Source organism: Trachemys scripta, chromosome 2, assembly GCF_013100865.1.
Source record: "Trachemys scripta elegans isolate TJP31775 chromosome 2, CAS_Tse_1.0, whole genome shotgun sequence".
Taxonomy (NCBI): domain Eukaryota; kingdom Metazoa; phylum Chordata; order Testudines; family Emydidae; genus Trachemys; species Trachemys scripta.
The window spans coordinates 113,924,388-113,942,721 of record NC_048299.1 but is presented as its reverse complement, the minus strand read 5'-3'; the positions used below and the strand labels follow the sequence as shown (position 1 = coordinate 113,942,721).

General features: G+C 40.1%; 1 protein-coding gene across 3 annotated transcripts in view; it reads left to right on the top strand.

Annotated features, from left to right (window-relative positions):
• The window catches only part of TMEFF1 (transmembrane protein with EGF like and two follistatin like domains 1), a 214,128-nt gene that overhangs the window by 63,959 nt on the left and 131,835 nt on the right, over positions 1-18,334 (top strand). Inside the window, exon 1 of one of the 3 annotated variants that reach the window (XM_034761449.1) lies at positions 5,319-5,364. The exons of the other annotated variants lie outside the window; for them this stretch is intronic. Within the exon in view, the coding sequence (XP_034617340.1) occupies positions 5,334-5,364 (31 nt within the window). The 5' untranslated portion in view covers positions 5,319-5,333. Of the gene's footprint in view, positions 1-5,318; positions 5,365-18,334 lie in introns of those variants that run through there. 3 annotated transcript variants of the gene reach the window in all.

Here is an 18,334-nt window from a genome sequence, read left to right as displayed (position 1 = left end):
GTACACAATAAAATTAAGACATTAAGCTAAAAAAGAGTGAGTAGCGTTCTTGCAAAACACATAGTTAACATGTGGAACTCACTGCCACACGATATTCAAGCAAAGAGTTTAGTAGAATTAATAAGACTATCATGCACAGTCACACTACTTGGGATAAAAAATTAAAAGAGATATCAAGCCTCTTGATGTAGGACATAAGACCATTTCTAGGTGCCTGGTATTGGCCATTGTTAACAACAAAATACTAAACTAGATGGTCCTAGGAAATGCAATGCCAGTTTCAGACCAATATTCCTGTGATTACCCTTTTTTGTGATCCTACAGGCAGTTGAAAGCATAAGCAACAATAATTATAATTTACAAGTAAAATTGTGTGAGGCAGTGTATCGTGTGCGATAGTTCAGGCTGGTGGCAGCTGGCGGTTCAGCCTAGTAGTGATAGTTCAATTGGAGGCAGCTCCTCCTAGTGACAGTAGTTCAGTGTGGCGGCAATCCTGCATAGTGGCAATAGCAATAGCTCAGTTGGCAGTAATCCCGCTGAATAGTGATGGTTTGTGTGGCAGTAATCCCACCTAGTGGTCACCACTTGAGCAGGAGTAGGAGGACCCGGGCCCACCCTACTCCACTGAGTTCTGATGCAGGGCCTTGGTGGGCTGACTTGGCTGCTCACCTGGCTCCACAGGGAGTTCAGTTTCCCATCAATTTCCCTGGGCCACTTCCTACTCCAGTCTGTGTCCCATCTAACTGCCGCCCAGCTCTGGGGAACATCGCCTTCAGGGCTCCCCGCCATCATCCTTGCCGTCAGGTGCTGAGTCTCTCTACTCTCCAGCCCAAGGCAGGCTCTGCTCCACTCCTCCCTGGGAGCTCCCAGGGTACATCCTCCTCCCTGGCTGGTCAGGCCCAGACTGAGCTGCCTTGCTGGCTTTTAAACCACACCTCCAGTCCAAGCATGCTTGGCAAGAGCCAAGGGACAGAGTCTCCTTAGCCCATAGCTGGGCCTCTCTTGGCCAGTGAAGGGTCCGTACATCCCGTCACACTACTTCATTCTTCTACTCACAAAATGTTATAATGGGACAAATTTTTCTTTGCGAGTCCATACTACCTATGGTGGTTGATCTCCTTCTCCTCTAGGCTTAGATTTTTTTTATATTAGTTTAATTATTTAAGAAAGAATTCAAACTAAACCTAGTTTTTATAATCATTACTTGATTATTTTTTCCAGAGCTTTAACACCTTTTTAATTCTCTATACTTGAAGAAAAATAATTATCACTCTTTTTCAATCAGTGAAACCAGGTGGATGAAGTAATATCTTTTATTGGACCAGCTTCTGTGGTCAAAAGAGACAATCTTCTTCTTTAGGTAGTGTCCGCATGAGTACTCCACTTTAGGTGCGCATGCACCTCTCAAGCCTTCATAGGAGATTTTCTGTTAGTAGTGTCCATTTGGCACATGCATACGCTTTATACAACCTTGTGCCACATACTGAGGATATATCGGAATGTATGGGTGAACCACCATCAATTTCTTCTCTACTATCTTGGCTTGAGATAGAGCTTTAGCATGTTTACCTTTTGTGTGCCTCAATGCGTTTTGCAGTTGTTCTGTAGTTAATTTAGTATTTTCTCATTTCAAAGAAGGAAGGAGGGTGCAGACTGATCTTAGATTTTAGATGACTGAACAAATTTGTGAAGTCTCAAAAGTTCAGGATGGTGACTCTGGCAGCTGTAATTCCTTCTCTAGAGGCCCTTGACCTACAGGATGCCTATTTCCATATAATGATACATCCTGCACACAGAAAATATCTGTTTCATCATGGGCCAGGATCACTTTCAATACTGAATACTTCTCTTTGGCTGCTCTTCAGCCCCAAAGGTGTTCTTAAATGTTCTAGCAGTAATAGCTGCTTGTTTTCCGTGAGAAGCAATGTTAGTCTTCCCGTATGTTGACAACTGGCTACTCAAGAGACAGTACTAACTACCAGCCAGACAGCTCTCTCCCTCTCTTCCAGGAATTGGATCTCCAGCTAAACATAAAAAATCCACATTAGCCTCTGTACAGAGAATACAATTCATAGGGGCACATTTGGATTCATTGGCAGCCAGGACCTTCCTTCCCACCGACAGATTCATAACTTTGGTGGATCCGCTTGGGATAATTCAAGGAAGTCCCCGTACTACAGTTCGGAACTGTTTACAGCTCTGGGTCATGTAGCAGCTTGAACCTTCGTGACCCTGCAAAACTACATGCTTTCTGGGCATGTTCAGAAGGATCTATTCCTCAACCAGTCACAGCTTGGACAAACAGGTTCCTCTCCAGGTGAAGAACTCCCTAGACTGGTGGAAAAAATCAACTCAGTATCTGTATGGGTTTCCCTTTCAGCTGCCCAGCTCTAACAATATCTGTGACAATGGATACATCGCTGTTAGGGAGGGGGAGCACACTTCAGTAACCTCACAATGCAGGACAGATGGTCACCTCATGAAGCCAGTGTCCATATCAACCTTTTGGAACTCAAGGGAATCAGGAACACCTGCCTTTAGTTCCTACCCCTTATTGGAGCAAATCAGTCAGGTTCATAATGGACAATGTGGCTTGCATGTTTTATATCCGCAAACAGGGAGGAGCAAGTTCCCCCTTCCTATGCGCCAATGTTATGAAGTTGTGGAACTGGTATAAAGCCCATCAGATTCAGATCTCGGCCATGAAACTTCTGATAGTCCAGAATGTCACAGCTGATGTGCTCAGCAGGTGCTTCTCCCAGGACTACAAATAGGAGTCTGACTCTCATATTCTTCATGAGATATTCCAAAGATGGGGACTTCCAGAGGTGGAACTACTTGCCACATTGAACAACAAGAAGTGCCCTTCATTCTGCTCAAGAGGAGGCATAGGTCACCATTCTTTGGGAGACACCTTTCTCCTTCCCTGGATGAAGGGCCTGTTCTACACTTTCTCTCCAACACCACTAATGCTAAGAGTGATGAGCAAGATCAGACAGGACAAGGCCAGAGTTATAGTACCAACCTGACTGAGGCAAGCTTGGTATCCTTATCCGCCTTATCTGGGTCCAACTGGCCTTCAAGCTTCCAACCATCCCTCATCTTCTCTCTCAGGATATAGGGCATGAGCTTTACCCCAACCTAGGGTTCCTCCACTCCAGAACATGGCTCCTAGATGTTTTACAGGTTTAGAATTCACCTGCTTGACAGGAGTACAACAGGTATTACTAAACAGTATAATAGATTCAACTTGAAAAACTCACCATCAGAAATGGAAATGTTCAACCACTGGTGTCACCATCACCACCTTGTGCTTGAATCTTCTATGCTATCAGCCATCTTGGATTTCCTGCTGGACTTGAAAAAATTAAGGTTATCAAGCAGCTCTATTAAGGTTCATTGGCCACAATAACAGCTTTTCATTTCCCACTACCATGGGTGTTCTATGTTTGCTCACCCTATGCCCTCTAGATTTACGAAGGGTTTGGGGAGCTTTACCCGCAAGTTAAGGATTGTACTCTGACTTGAGATTTCAACCTGGTACTTAGATACCTCATGGGACCTCCGTTTGAAGCTATGGCAACCTGCTCCTTGCTTCACTTATCTATGAAGATAGCCTTTTAGTAGCTATCACATCAGCCCACAGGGTTGGGGAGATTGAGGCCTTGATGACAAATTCCTCTCCACCCCTCCCCTCCCAATTTACAGTATTTTTCAAAGACATGGTCTCTTTACGACCACATCCAAAATTCTTATATAAGGTGCTGTTGGATTTTCATCATAACCAATCTATTCATCTACTGGTATTTTTCCCTAAACCACGTAAATCTCAGTGTGAGACCTCCTTTCATATGTTAGATGTGAGACAGGCATTGGTCTTTTATCTGGATAGGATTAAGCAAGGAAATCACCAAGACTGTCTTCATTGCAGAAAGATCTAAGGAATCCTCATATACTTTTGAGGTGGATCTCTGGGTGTATTATTGTTTGTTATGATATGGCTGGTACTTTACCTCCCTAAAGGATAATAGCATACTCTACCCTCTCACAGGCAACTTCCACAGCTTTACTCAAAAACATTCAAGGGTCCGAGGTACACAGCGCTCCAACATGGACCTCTTCTAAACACTATGCTTTGGTCCACACTGTCAGATCTAATGTGGCACTTGGTTCTGCAGTACTGTCTTCAGTCTTGGATTTGATTCCAAAGATCCCTCCTTCCTGTGGAGATACTGCTCAGGAGTCACCTGAAGTGGAGCACCCACAGAGAAACTATTTGAAGAAGAAGAGGTTACTCACCTTGTGCAGAAATTGTGGCTCTTTGAGATGTGTCCCCCTGTGGGTGCTCCACTACTTGGTGAGTAATCTCTTCTTCCTTTATCAATGAGTTTATTAGCCAATTCATAGTAAATCTTTATCCTAAATATTCTACAAACCAGATGATTAGTACAAACTATGTTTTTTTCAAATGTTTTCTATATTATATTCTCAGCTATATTTACAAAAACTTCATTACTTCCTAACTGTTCATACCTCTTTCCTTTATTTTTTCTATTAATGTCTGATTTTTAAAAAAAGCATTGTGTGCTCAGTGATTTTAGAATCATCTCATACTTTTATCCTTCCATATTTATTATTGGTCATAGTTTCTCTAACTTCTCTCCGCCTCTCTCCTCTCCCGGTATATTTATAAGAGCCCTTTTGTTCTCTTTAATCACTTTAGCTAGCTTTAAATCATTCTCCTTTTCTGCTGCCCTTATCTTTTTTCTGCCAGGCTTAACTGCCTGTATAGTCTTCTTTCACTTCCACCTCCTTTGTCCTTTGCTCTCAGATCTTTGAGCATTTCCTCCTAAAGCCACATTAGTTACTTCCTGTTCCTTTTCCTATGGATTTGTAGTCTCTGGCTCCTTTAGTTATGGTTTCCCTTTAAAATGTTCAGCCTTCTTCCATGCTCATGGATTTTAATACCCTTTGCATCATACTGACTAATAATAATACCTATTACTTGACTATTGCTTTTCTTTGCTTGCTTGAAATCTAATCTGTGAGCCTGTTCTTTTCTATTAAGAATTCAAGTAGTCCATGAAAACTAGCACCAGTCCTTCCTTTTACTGTATTTTTACTGTTGATAAGTAAGAGACCCAGTATACAACTAAAACTTCTTACACGTGGGTGGACTGCTACATACAAGATTGTTCAGCCTTATTTTGGAGAGTGTCTGTCTTACGAAATGTGTCTCAAAATGGCTTATGGAGCTAGAAATAACAACAAATTACAAAACGATAGCAGAGGAAGAGTGAAATTAAGTAATAAAAATATATAGAAATAGATGTATGCTGTTCATGCACTTCTACAGTGGATATGGTGAGTTTGAAGTAAATATCTTTTTGAATTATCTCTGTTAAAATGTCTCTAAGAAATTAAAGAAAATGATTTTGAGGGCATTAGTGAAATGTGCACATGTAAATCCTGATGAGTATGAAAGCCTTGCATTGGGAGAGGTTGAGCTAATAATGTTCATAACTGCATATTTCCTTTGATTAGTTAATATAGATCTGAACAGCTAAGAACACCAATAAAATGACAGAATTTTCTGAACAAATTAATACTTCGTCTGTTTTGCACTTCATAATTTGCCCTACACAGAGAGTAAACAGCAGGAGGATTTTCTTTTGTATCTCCTTCCAGAATTCTCTTTAACATAGACATTTTGAAGAGAAAACCCTAAAATAACATTAATCTAACTGAGAACTAAATCAGAGCAGCAGAATTAAAAAATACTGTGCTCCTCAGGTGGCAAGGCAGTGCAGCCCACTGATTGATAGTGTGTCTCTGTGTCCTCCTTGCTCACCAAAGGTTCACAAACGTACTTAGGAATAGAATTTGACCCACAGAATTGCTGTTATTAGTTTGGCTTCCAGAACAGAGTAAGTTTACAGGTAGAGGCTGGAAAACAGAGTTTCCATCTCATGGGAAGCTTCAAAATGTTTGTTTTTTGTCCTGAATCTGGACAAAAATATCCAACTCAAAATTTTTCATGGAACAAAATATTCTGAACTTATTTTGATTCACAAGTATCAAAAGACCTTATTGAAATGAGACCCTTTTGAAAACGTTCATTCTGGAATAGTGAACATTTTGAATTCAATTTGCCGTGCATTAGTGACACTCAGGGTGAGAGGAAGTCACTGACACACACATACAATATAAATAAATAAAGTGAAGGATGGGAGGTCAGGTAAAGAGGTCGGAGTGAGTGGCGGTGGGGTTTGAAAGAGGGAGTAGGTACCCCCTCACCAGGCTACAAGAAGGAGGCACACCAATATTTGGGACCGTTTTGCAGAGGTGGCAGGGCAGCCACACTGTGAGGGTGGGGGGCTCCCAGGTACCCAGGAGAAGGGGGTCTGGGACCGGGACCAGTACCAGGTGGTGCTACATCTGCAGGAAGCACCCACAGTGCTGGGGGATGCAACAAGAGTCCCATCCCAGAGCCAGTAGCCAAGTACTGCCCATCACCCACTGTAACACTGGGCTGGCTTACCAGGCCCTGCTTCTCCCAGATGCAGCCCCGCAGCACCTCACCCAGATCCTCTCCTGGTGGAGTGGTACCAGCCGTGGCTGAGTCTGTAACCTGGTAGGAAGCAGGCTACAGAGCTGGTAACATCTGTGGGGATGGAGGGAGAGGAGATGTAGGCATTTATATATTGGGGGAAAAGGAATGTTTGGTGCCTTTGGAGCACTGTAACATCTACCCTGCTATATCATGTAATCCTGTCAGCATTTTGCAGTTACTATGTTGAAAGTTGCTGAGAGGCATAGTGGTGTGAGCATGGAAATATTGCCTGTATTCATAACCTTATGGCTATCTTTTAATGCTACCAGGGCTGTCTCCATGCTATGTGCTGGTTGGAAGCTCCGTAGCAAGACATCCAAGATATTGGCTGTAGTCGCATTTTGGTTGAAGCTTGGTTGTCACTACTTTCTCAATTATTTTGCCCTGAAATTTGAAATTGGGGATGGAGATGGAGAAGTCTTCGGCACACTGTGGGCTTTTTGAAGATTGGGTGATCTTTTGTATCTTTTTAAGTAGAATAGCAAGTACACTTGTCAGAACTAGGCATTTCCATTAATAATGGGCGTAGCTGTTCTTCACTGGCTTTCACCCGCCATGTGGTGGCTATAATATTTTAAGGGCTTCTTGAGTTTCAGCAGATGTGCTAGGGCCAAACTCTGTTAATGGTGGTGGGATGGGTAATGCAGTTTGGTCTGTATTAGTTTTCTTCCTTGGTTAGTACCATTTAATCTTTTCAGTAAAAGTATAAGAAGAACTCCTTGCTGCTGCCATTTTAAATATGGAGATATACCTATTTCATGAAACTGGAAGGGAGGGTCACTTAGTCTAGCCCCCTGCTTTCACTAACAGGACCAAGTACTGATTTTGCCCCAGGTCCTTAAGTGGCCCCCTGAAGGATTGAACTCACAACTCGGGGTTTAGGAGGCCAATGCTCAAACCACTGAGCTATCCCTCCTCCCAGAAAGTAGTTTTTTACCCCAGATGGGACTTGAACCCACAATCTCTGACTTAAAAAGCCATTGCCTTATCCATTAGGCCACTAAATGGAATACTGGGTGTGGTCTTTAAAGTTTGGTAGAGATGGGGTGCTGCCTTAGATTTGCATCAGAAAATTCTGCAGTTTCCTTAGTATGCATGCTTTTTTTTATGTGATATAGATTGAAATTGCATGTGATGGTCAGACACATAACACTTGCAATTAAATAATGCATGTATTAGGGTTAATTTTGATTTTTACAAAGCAAGATCAAAAGTCTTTATTTACCAAAAAAGAAAATGATTGCTCTTGGCAGCTTTATTTATTTATTTATTTGTTTATTTTCTTTTTAAGAATAAAGGAATATATTCACAGCTATGTCTGTGTTTCGCTGACCCAAAGAATGTGTAAGAACACACACATAATCAGAGCCCCTGGATCTCCACAATTGCACAGCCACAAATATAGTCCTACTTCATGATAGCAAATTGCTCACTTGATGTAGAAAATACACACTAAGCACTAGTAAAAACTTTCTAAATGCTATCTACTGCCAGGAGTTGGTTCTCTTCTCTCCATGTTTCTCCCTATGTATCTTTGTGATAGCCAGTTCTGTCATCTACCTAGTGTTGTCGTTTTTACTGTAGCTTCCAGAATGAAATATAAGCCAGCCAGTGCGAATATACTGCTTAGTTAATGCTCCTGCTGCTTTACATGTGGGAGGCAGAACAAAACAACTAATAAGGCACAGTTTCAGAGTATGAGAAGGACGAGAAATAATAAGAGTAAAGTAAAGTAGAAGTGTGATCATAGGAAAGTCACAAAGTGGTATGGAAGACAAAGAGGAGGGAAGAAGCAGACAATGAAGAAAGGCAAGGCAAGGATTTTGGAAGGAAAAACATGTAGATCCTTTATTTATAATATTGAATATACCGATTTAGGTTTTCTGAACAGTGGTTAAGTGCCTTTTCATTTGTAAGTGAATTCAGTGCCGGTAAAAAGTGCTAGTTTTACATTGCTAGAGACTAACTGTTCACAGACCCAGGATAACATAAGCAAGTGGCAGTGAAGGTTTCGTCTCACTTGGTCTTTCCAATATACCTCAATTGTAACTTACTATTTAATTTCAAAGCTTACTTGTGTTTTATTTCAAAGATCAGCTGTGGACTTCAAAATAAAATATTCCAAACAAACTTAAAAGAAACACTAAGTGAATGCTATCGTCACACACATTCACCTGAATTTCCTTTAGTGAGTGATGATGTGTCACTAAAAACATTCTTCATGGCGAGGATGATACATCTCTGAAAGAAAATGTGAAATCATCGTCCACCGTACTGATAAAACTAAACACCACCTGTCTTTTCACTACCCATGTAAAATATACAATAGAACTGTGATTAGGAATAAAAAAAATAAACTAATTGAAATATTTTAAAGCCCCCACCTGCAAAAAACCCTCCTTAATAATTTCCTTTTTTAAAAAAATAATTTTAAATGTAATCCCCTGACCTTACGAATTTAAATGATGTCTTCACTAATTTCAGTGGTGAAGAGCTCTGCAAAACGTTCAGCACTCTGGTCCCAATCCTGCAAAGTAGATAAGCATGTGTAAGTCAGGCTTTTGATACTGCCTCACATGACCTTCTCGTAAACAAACCAGAGAAATATACCCTACATGAACCTACTATAAAGTGGTTGCACAACTGACTGGAAAATCATACTCAGAGAGTAGTTATCAATGGTTCACAATTGAGTTGGAAGGACATATCAAGTGGAGTCCCGCAGAGATCTGTCCTGGGTCTGGTTTTATTCACTATCTTCATAAATGATTTAAATAATGGCATAGAGAGTACAATTATAAAGTTTGCAGATGACACCAAGCTGTGAGGGGTTGCAAGAGCTTTGGAGGACAGGATTAGAATTCAAAATGATCTTGACAAACTGGAGAAATGGTCAGAATTAAATGAAAGGAAATTCAATAAGGACAAAAGTACAAAGTATTACACATAGGAAAGAATAATCAATTGCACATATACAAACTGGGAAATGACTGCCTAGGAAGGAGTACTGCAGAAAAGGATCTGGGGGGCGATAGTAGATCACAAACTAAATGAGTCAACAATGTAATACTGTTGCAAAAAACCAAACATCATTCTGGGGAATGTATTAGCAGGACTGGAGAAGAGAAGACTGAGCGGGGACTTGATAACAGTCTTCATAAAGAGGAGGGATGATAAATTGTTCTCCTTAACTATTGAGGACAGGACAAGAAGTAATGGGCTTAAATTGCAGCAAGGAAGATTTAGGTTAGACATTAGGAAAAGCTTCCTAATTTTAAAGGTACTTAAGCACTGGAACAAATTACCTAGGGAGGTTGTGGAAACTCGGTCATTGGAGGTTTTAAAGATCAGGTTAGACAAACACTTGTCAGGGATGGTCTAGATCAGTGTTTCCCAAACTTGGGATGCCACTTGTGTAGGGAAAGCCCCTGCCGGGCTGCGCCGGTTTGTTTACCTGCCTCATCTGCAGGTCCGGCCGATCGCAGCTCCCACTGCCCGCAGATCACTGCTCCAGGCCAAAGGGGGCTGCTGGAAGCGGCAACCAGTACATTCCTTGGCCTGCGCCGCTTCCAGCAGCCCCCATTGGCCTGGAGCAGCGAACAGCGGCCAGTGGGAGCCGCGATCGGCCGAACCTGCAAATGGGGCAGGTAAACAAACTGGGCAGGGGCTTTCCCTACACAAGAGGCGTCCCAAGTTTGGGGAACATTGGTCTAGATAATATTCAGTCCTGCCACAGTGCAGGGGACTGGACTAGATTACCTATTGAGGTCCCTTGCACTCCTACATTTCTATGATTCTGTGTGCTTAATGTTAAGAATGTGAGTATTTGCATTGAAGTCAATAGACTTACCTGCTTAAAGTTAAGCATCTGCTGAAGTCGTTTGCTGGATTGGGGGACAGAATGCTTATCTTGCAGAGTTGAGCCCCAAATGATTCAAAAATTAATGGTATCTTAGGTACAAGTGATCATGACTTGATCATGTTTATAATATGCAAACAGAATAAAATCCAAACCAGGAATATATAGACTTGATGTTTTAAAAGAGCCAATTTAGCAAAACCGAAAACAACTATGAGGCAAGTCATCTAGGAAGAAGAATTTAATCAGAATAATGTGATTGATCATTGAGAATTTAAGAACACTTTACTAGATGCCCCAAAAGTCACATTCAAAGAAGATCATTATACTGGTTAGAAAACCAACTAGTGTAGAGGGGAAGTGAAGGCAACTATAAAAATTCTATAAAACATATGGAAGCTAGGGGAGTCAATAGTAATAATATAAACAAAAATTAGGAATTGTAGAAAATTGATAAGGGAAGGAAATGGGCGCAAGGAGAAATCTACGACCAGCAGAGTTAAGAACAGTAAGAGTTTTAAAAGTATATTAGGAACAAAAAGAATTCTTATGATTATATTGATCCATTACTAGATGGCAATGGTGGAATGATCAATAATGCAGAAAATGTAGAAGTATTCAATAAATATTTTTGTTCTGTATTTTGGAAAAAAACAGATGATGTAGTTATATTGTAAGTATACTTTCCATTCCACTAGTGTCTCAGGAGCATGTTAAACAGCAGCTATTAACTTGAGACATTTTTAAATCAGCAGGTCCAGATAATTTGTATCCAAGAGTTTTAAAAGAGCTGGCTGAGAAGCTTTATGGACCATTAATGTTGGTTGGTTGGTTTTTTCAATATATCTTGGAACACCGGAGAACTTCCAGAAGACTGGAAGAAATTTAATGTTGTGCCAGTATTTAAAAGGGTAAATGGGATGACCTGGGTAATTACAGGCCTGTCAGTCAGACACCTATCCCAGACAAGATAATGGAGCAGCTGATAAAGGATTGATAAATAAAGGAGGGTAATATAATTATTCCCAAATCAACATGTGTTTATGGAAAATAGATCCTATTAAACTAACTTGATACTTTTTTGATGAGATTACCATTTTGGTTGATGAAGGCCATAGTGTTGATGTAATATACTTAGACTTATGTAAGGCATTTGACTTGGTACTGCATGACATTTTTATTAAAAAACTAGAAAGATATAAAATCAACATTAAGTAGATTAAAAGCTGGTTAACTAATAAGTCATAAAATGTAATTGTAAGCAGGGAACCGTCATTGAGCAGGTCTGTTTCTTGTGGGGTCCTGCAGGGATCGGTTCTTGGCCCTACCCTATATAGCATTTTTATTAATGACCTGGAAAAAAACATAAAATAATTACTGATAAAGTTTGCTGATTATATAAAAATTGGGGGAGTAATAAATAATGAAGAGGACAGGTTACTGATACAGAGCAATCTGGATCGCTTGGTAAGCTAGGCACAAGCAAACAATATATGTATTACTATGGCTACATGTAAATGTATACACATACAGGCCACACTTACACAATGGGGGAGTCTATCGTGGGAAATAGTTACTTTGAAAGATTTGGGGGTCATGGTAGATAGTCAGCTGAATGGGAGCTCCCAGTCAACTCTTTGGTCAAAAGGGCTAATGTGATTCTTGCATCCATAAACAGGGTAATCTTGAGTAGGAGTAGAGGGGTTATTTTACCACTGGATCTGGTAGTGATATGACCACTAGTGAAATACTATGTGCAGTTTTGGTGACTACAGTTCAAGAAAGATGTTGATAAATTGGAGAGGGTTCAGAGAAGAGGATATGAGAGACATGATCAGATAATATCTTTTATGAACCAGCTTCAGGTCTGGAGAAGGTAGCCAGAGTGTCTAAGCTAAATACAAGATGGGACAGATTGTTAAGTATAAGGGGTTTGCACATGCTGTAGAAAACTACTTAAAATAAAGTGGGCAATTAAGGGTTAGCAGACAGTAGGGTGGAGTATAAACTGTGGTAATGTTCCTTGTCTGTGATTGTTAGTGTTCAGCAGAGTTATGGATTTAAGTTCCAAGGCTCCTCTTTTGAAAGTGATTTTCTCTGTTATTATTTTTCTGTATAAGTTCATTGAAGAGCACAGTGATTTTCTGATTTCACCTACACAGTTTTGTTGGGACATTTGATGAACTGGAAGAGGTACGCCACATGTTACTATAATAGGCATCATGTAGGACCCATGGATCTTGAAAGGTGTGTTGTGGGGGGTATTATCATCATAGCAGTGAAGATATGTCTGCAGGTTTTGCATCTATTCTGGCAGGGTCTGGTGTCTCCTGGCCTCTGGGGAGCTTGCTTCTGATGTGGAGGTTATAGAAATATGTACTGCTAGTAGTCAAAACATTTTTTCAACCTGGCAGTACTATTCCAGAAACTGATATCTTCTATATTACTTTACTAAGATTAGTCTTATAAGCAAATTGAGATTTGTGAATGAAACTTCAAATTAGCAGAAAAGATGGATATTGGAAAATATATCACTTTTCTAGCATGGGTATAGCAATTTAACAATGATCAGAGGAAAGCATTTATTTTACTATTCTACAATTTCAGTAGGGAATTTTTACAGGATAAAGACTGAGTTTTCTATCCTATGATTGCAGCAAAAGCATTGTGTGGGTTTTTTTTTAATAAAATGATGAGGGCTAATAAGAAAGTAAGAATGAAATTTTATCTGATTAAGAGAACCAAAACCACACAGTATGATACTCCAAGACAAGTTATACTTTTGTATAAGAAAATATTACTGACTTTGAGTCATATTCTGTCCTCAGATAGATGCACACATTTCTGATAGACTTCAGTGGGTGTTCTATGCACATAATTGAGAGTACAGTTTGACTTTTTATATTGCATTTTTCAAAGGAACAGCAAACCAAAATCAAGCCAGCATATTAGCTTTCTATAATAGTGAAGGAACAGAAATTGTTATTCACAGACAAAGCTAGCAGATGAGCCAGTTTAATGTGAATGAAAAGCCCCAATTTAAAAGCACATTGTGAATTACACTTTCCGATACAGGGAAGAGCCAGTGCTTTTGACAAGGCAATTTTTATGAAGATAGATTTTCCATGGTTTCAGTTACTGTGTCACAGAAGCAACAAAGAGGCAGTGGGTGTTTTCTTTGTCAGTTCAGTAGTTTCCAGTATCTCTGTGTGGCACAGTGCTATGAACAGCTCTCAAATATTTCATAAACTAGGCACTGTGGGGTGAAGCTCACATGAAGAGTCCCCTTTCCAAATGCAATGAAATCACACAATCATCTGAATAAGAAGTGCTTTATTGGTAAAAGTATTTTTAAAAAATTAAGATTGATTGAAAGGGTAGTCCTCAGTAAAAGCTGTGTGTTCCTGTGAAAATTTTTAAATTGTCATCTATAAAGTTTTGGTGTTGTATAATATAGTACACATTTTGCTTTCTATTTCTAGCTTACAAATATTACCCTGTGCAGTGTTGTTGTAGCCGTATTGGTCCCAGGTTATTAGAGATACAAGATGGGTGAGGTAATATTTTTCCAATAAAAGATACAATCTCAAACATTACCCTGAAATTTCCCAGTGTTTTACAAAACAGCCTTTTATATGTAATGTGTATGTATATATACTAGGCAGTTACAAGAAGGAAGAGACTGTTCCCTTTCTTCTTAGCCCTTCTCTTTGTGTAGCCCAAGTAATTTCAACTGTTTTCTTTCACAATGCTCCTTGCACCCCCCAAAAGTGTATCTTTCAACCTTAATGATGGATTTAGTTCTAATACCTTTGAGAGTTCTGGGCCTGATCTTATTCCCATTGGGCAAAATTCCCACTGATATGAATGTGGGGCAGGATCAGATCCCATGTGTATAATTGCATCAGTTGACAAATGGGTCTCTTTGTTTAATTTACACAAAAAGGAGTCTTCTATTCTCTCTTTTTTCATTATCACAGTAAATTTTGCACAATTAGGCAAAAATAAGAAAAATGTTTTATTAGCATGACATCACAGTGAATAAAACCAAGTCTTGTCCTTCAAATTATAGGGATTTTTTTTCCTTCATATTTTATTTACAATATTTTTGGCTGGCCTACATTTTATACTCATTGGAAAATTCCCCAGTCCATGCGTTATAATCCTCTGCTGATACACGAACTGGCAATTTTCCTCACTACAAAATGTAACCAACAAACTGGTGGTATTCCAAAACTAAGTTTCTCTTATAAAGAAACAATGAGAATAAGTACTATGTTTTTTCTGACAACTCCTTAATCAGAGGAAGGTAATACAGGTATTACCTGTGTTGTCTTACAACTTTGAGAGGGAGCCTGAAAATAGCCTATAAGGCATTAATTTGATCAGTTTTTCTCTTTTCCTCCTCACACTGCAAACATGCCATAACTTTTGGCTGCCTGATATTTTTGTGTAAATACTCAACCAATAACATTGCTGTTGGTGTCTTGTTCAGTGGGGCTCCCTTTCCCTCTTTGGATGACCCTAAGGGCTCAGTCCTTGGCACCCTTCTTTTCTCTCTACCTCCTAACTCTGGGTAATCTCATCTGCAAATGTGGCAGGCAAACAGGGGTTTCAGAGAGACTCTACCGGTAGTTTCTTCTGTTTAGGTATAGCTGTGCATAAGGTAGCACATACGGATGATGAGAAAACAATGGCTGTGACTTTCCTTTGATGGGCTATGTTTTCCTTCTGACTGAAAGAGAACTGGTGCATGAAATGCAAGCCATTGGCCAGACTAGAGGACAGGATAGATGAATCTATAAATAGCCTTGACTACCTTTGCCATGCTGATAATTCACAAATCTATCCCTTCCTCTTGACCTGTCTCCGTCTATTCAAACTAAATTCTCACCTTATATTTCCATCATCTCCTTATGAAGGCTTAGCCAAACAAACAAACTTAACATGGCCAAAACCGATCTCTTGATGTGCCCCACCAAAGCCCTCTCCTCTCCCTCTTTCCTGTACCATGGGAGACAACTTCACCATCCATCCTGTTGCTTAAGCCAATAATCTTTGCTTTATCATTGACTTGGCCCTTTCCTTTGAGCCATTCATCCAGGTCATGACTGAGTCTTACTTCTTTTTCTTGCACAACATCTCCAAGATCCAACTTCCCCACTCTATTCACACTGCCATACTCCTGTCCAGGACCATATTGTTTTGTTCCTTGACTTCTACATTCTCTTCCACTCTGGTCATAATGCTTGCAAGTTTGTTCCCTTCAAATCCATTCCAAATAGGGCTGCTAGATCATCTTCTTGGTTGTTCTAACTACTAGGTCCCCCTCTCTTTCAGTCCCTACATTGGCGTCTCATCCAACACATCAAACACAAGCTACTTCTCCTTATTCACAAGCCTTCCACAATTTAGCTTGATCCTATTATCTTATGGCAAGGTTGACTCCCACTTTTGCTCTGCTATTGATGTCAATTTCCATTGACCCCTCGCTGCTTCTCTGAGAAGTCCTTCCATGCTTCTCCAATGCCACCCCTCACAAATGGGAAAAACTGTCCAAATCCATAAATCTACAACTTTATCCTCTTTCTAGTCCCTCCTCAGAACTCACTTTAGCTGTAATGAATGCATACAGGATACTGCAGCCTTATCATAGCTAGGTCGATGGAAGGCTGTGATCACTGCTACTGAATGGCTCAGAATTGCACACACCCTATTATTTTTGGTTAACCTGTCTCCCCCTCATCCTCTACCTTTGCCCACTGAGATCAGAATATGTCCTTTCATCTTTGAAAAAGTGATTGGTCAGCGTTTTAAGATCTCGGGGATTAGCCTCCCATCCTGACACAGTTTCAAGGGTTACATGAATATTTTATGGAAAGTCAGATGTGTTGAGAGATCTTATGGCTGTACTTTGCTTGAAAGTGCCATTCTGACTCTTTGATGTGGTATGAGAAAATGGTATAGAATGGGAGTGGGTGGAGATATGAACCCTCAATAGGCACAGTCAATCTATAAACATTTCAGAAAGTCCTTGAAAGGAGGAAGAGGGTTAGATATAGCACTGAGGTCAAAAACTAAAAGGAGCCATTATTTTGACGGATTTAGGTAGATTTGTTTCCTGAATCAAAAGTTAACCACCTTCTCACTCAGGGAGGCAAGGCCCAGTGTTGAAAAAGAGTGATCAATATTGCTGCAATTTTTCTGACAAAATGTCATGGAATTTTATTATAATATCTCTCTAGCAATGCAATAATTATGGTTGAGGAGACATTTTCATTATATATCCTTTGTTTTTCAAGTGCTCAAAAATATTAACCTTTGGGCTGAAATGTGTCTATAGCAGGGGTCTCAACTGTCTTAGTTTAGTACCACATTTTGAGACAGTCTCATGGACCACCTTTCCTCCCATTCATGATTCTGTGACCAACCTGTCCTTCAGTTTGAAATCATACAGCATCTACAGCACATGGGAGAAGAACGTTAGGAAATTAGCTTCTGTCTTATTGTTTATTCTCAATCAAAAGGCTAAGGATTATTTTTATTATATTTAAAGTTTTTGATAAAGATTTTCAGTTGCAGTTTTTGCACCCACGTAATGTTAAAGTCACCTTTTAAAAAAAATAGCTTTCAATTCCATATGTATTTAATCCTCACTCAAGACAAGTGTTTTTGTGTTGTTTTGAAAAAGTTTGATTTAGAACTTTGCATTGATAAGCATTAGAAAGTCTCAATGCACATGTGAAGTCATATAATTTTCTACCTTTTGAATAATTCACCATGTGATGCTGCTGCTATGCTCCAGTTATGCACATATGTGCATTTGGAGCATTACTCACTAAAATACAGTCCAGGCCATCCATGATCTTGAGCCATTGTGGACTAGAGATGGTACTGAACAATAACTTCAGATTTGAATGCCTATGAACTTCAGGACAGCTTGAATCCATATCCAAACTTCTACAGCTTAGTCCTACCTTCCCTTTAGACCCTCTCTGCACCACATCCAGCCAATTGTCCCCCCTGTGATGTATGTATGTTTGTTTTTCTACAGTCATTAGATAGCACATTCAGTGCAGAATGGAACATACAGCCTTGCAGCTTGCATAGTGCATGTTGTGTCCCACCACTTGCTTGACATTTAAAATGGCAAACATTGAGGGAACTTGGATTCAGCTGGACTTTCCTCATGCCACTCTTTCTGCGTCCATCTTAAAAGTGGAGGAGGAGAGAGAAATTAGTCTTAACTGCAACTGCCTTCATTGTGATGTTGGAAGGATTCCAGCACTTCTGGTGGTTTCTTGCTAGGACCAACACACTATCAGGTTCATATTTCACACACATGGGAGCATGAGAAGTTTTGTGAATGCACATTTAAATATTTAAATATTTATTTGAATGTGAATGTTATTTTCTCTCATTTACTATAGTGACACTGGTTGTGGCTTCTACTTCATTCTGCCTCCCCGCCATTCAAACTTTCAGTTTCCACAACTGCACCTTCCCTGCCCATAATGCTTCTTGTCATCCTCCTCTTTCCATCAACCTTCTACCTTCCTCCTCTTGAGTTTCCCTTTACTCACTTCCCTCATTTGCTGCAACAGTTGCTCTTGTTTTCCTTGCTCAGTCCCGAGTGCTGCCCCAAAAAATAGTCTCCTCCAAAACTAAGTTTGTGATATAAATAAAATAAATATGTTGGGCATGGAGCTGGACAGGGCCAGCTCTAGGTTTTTTGCCGCCCTAAGCAAAAAAATTTTTGGCTGCCCCCCCACCCCACCCCTGGGCTCTCACCTCCACCTCATCCACACCCCCTGCCGCCCCAGCGCTGGGCTCACCCCACCAGTGCTGACTCTGCCCGCTCC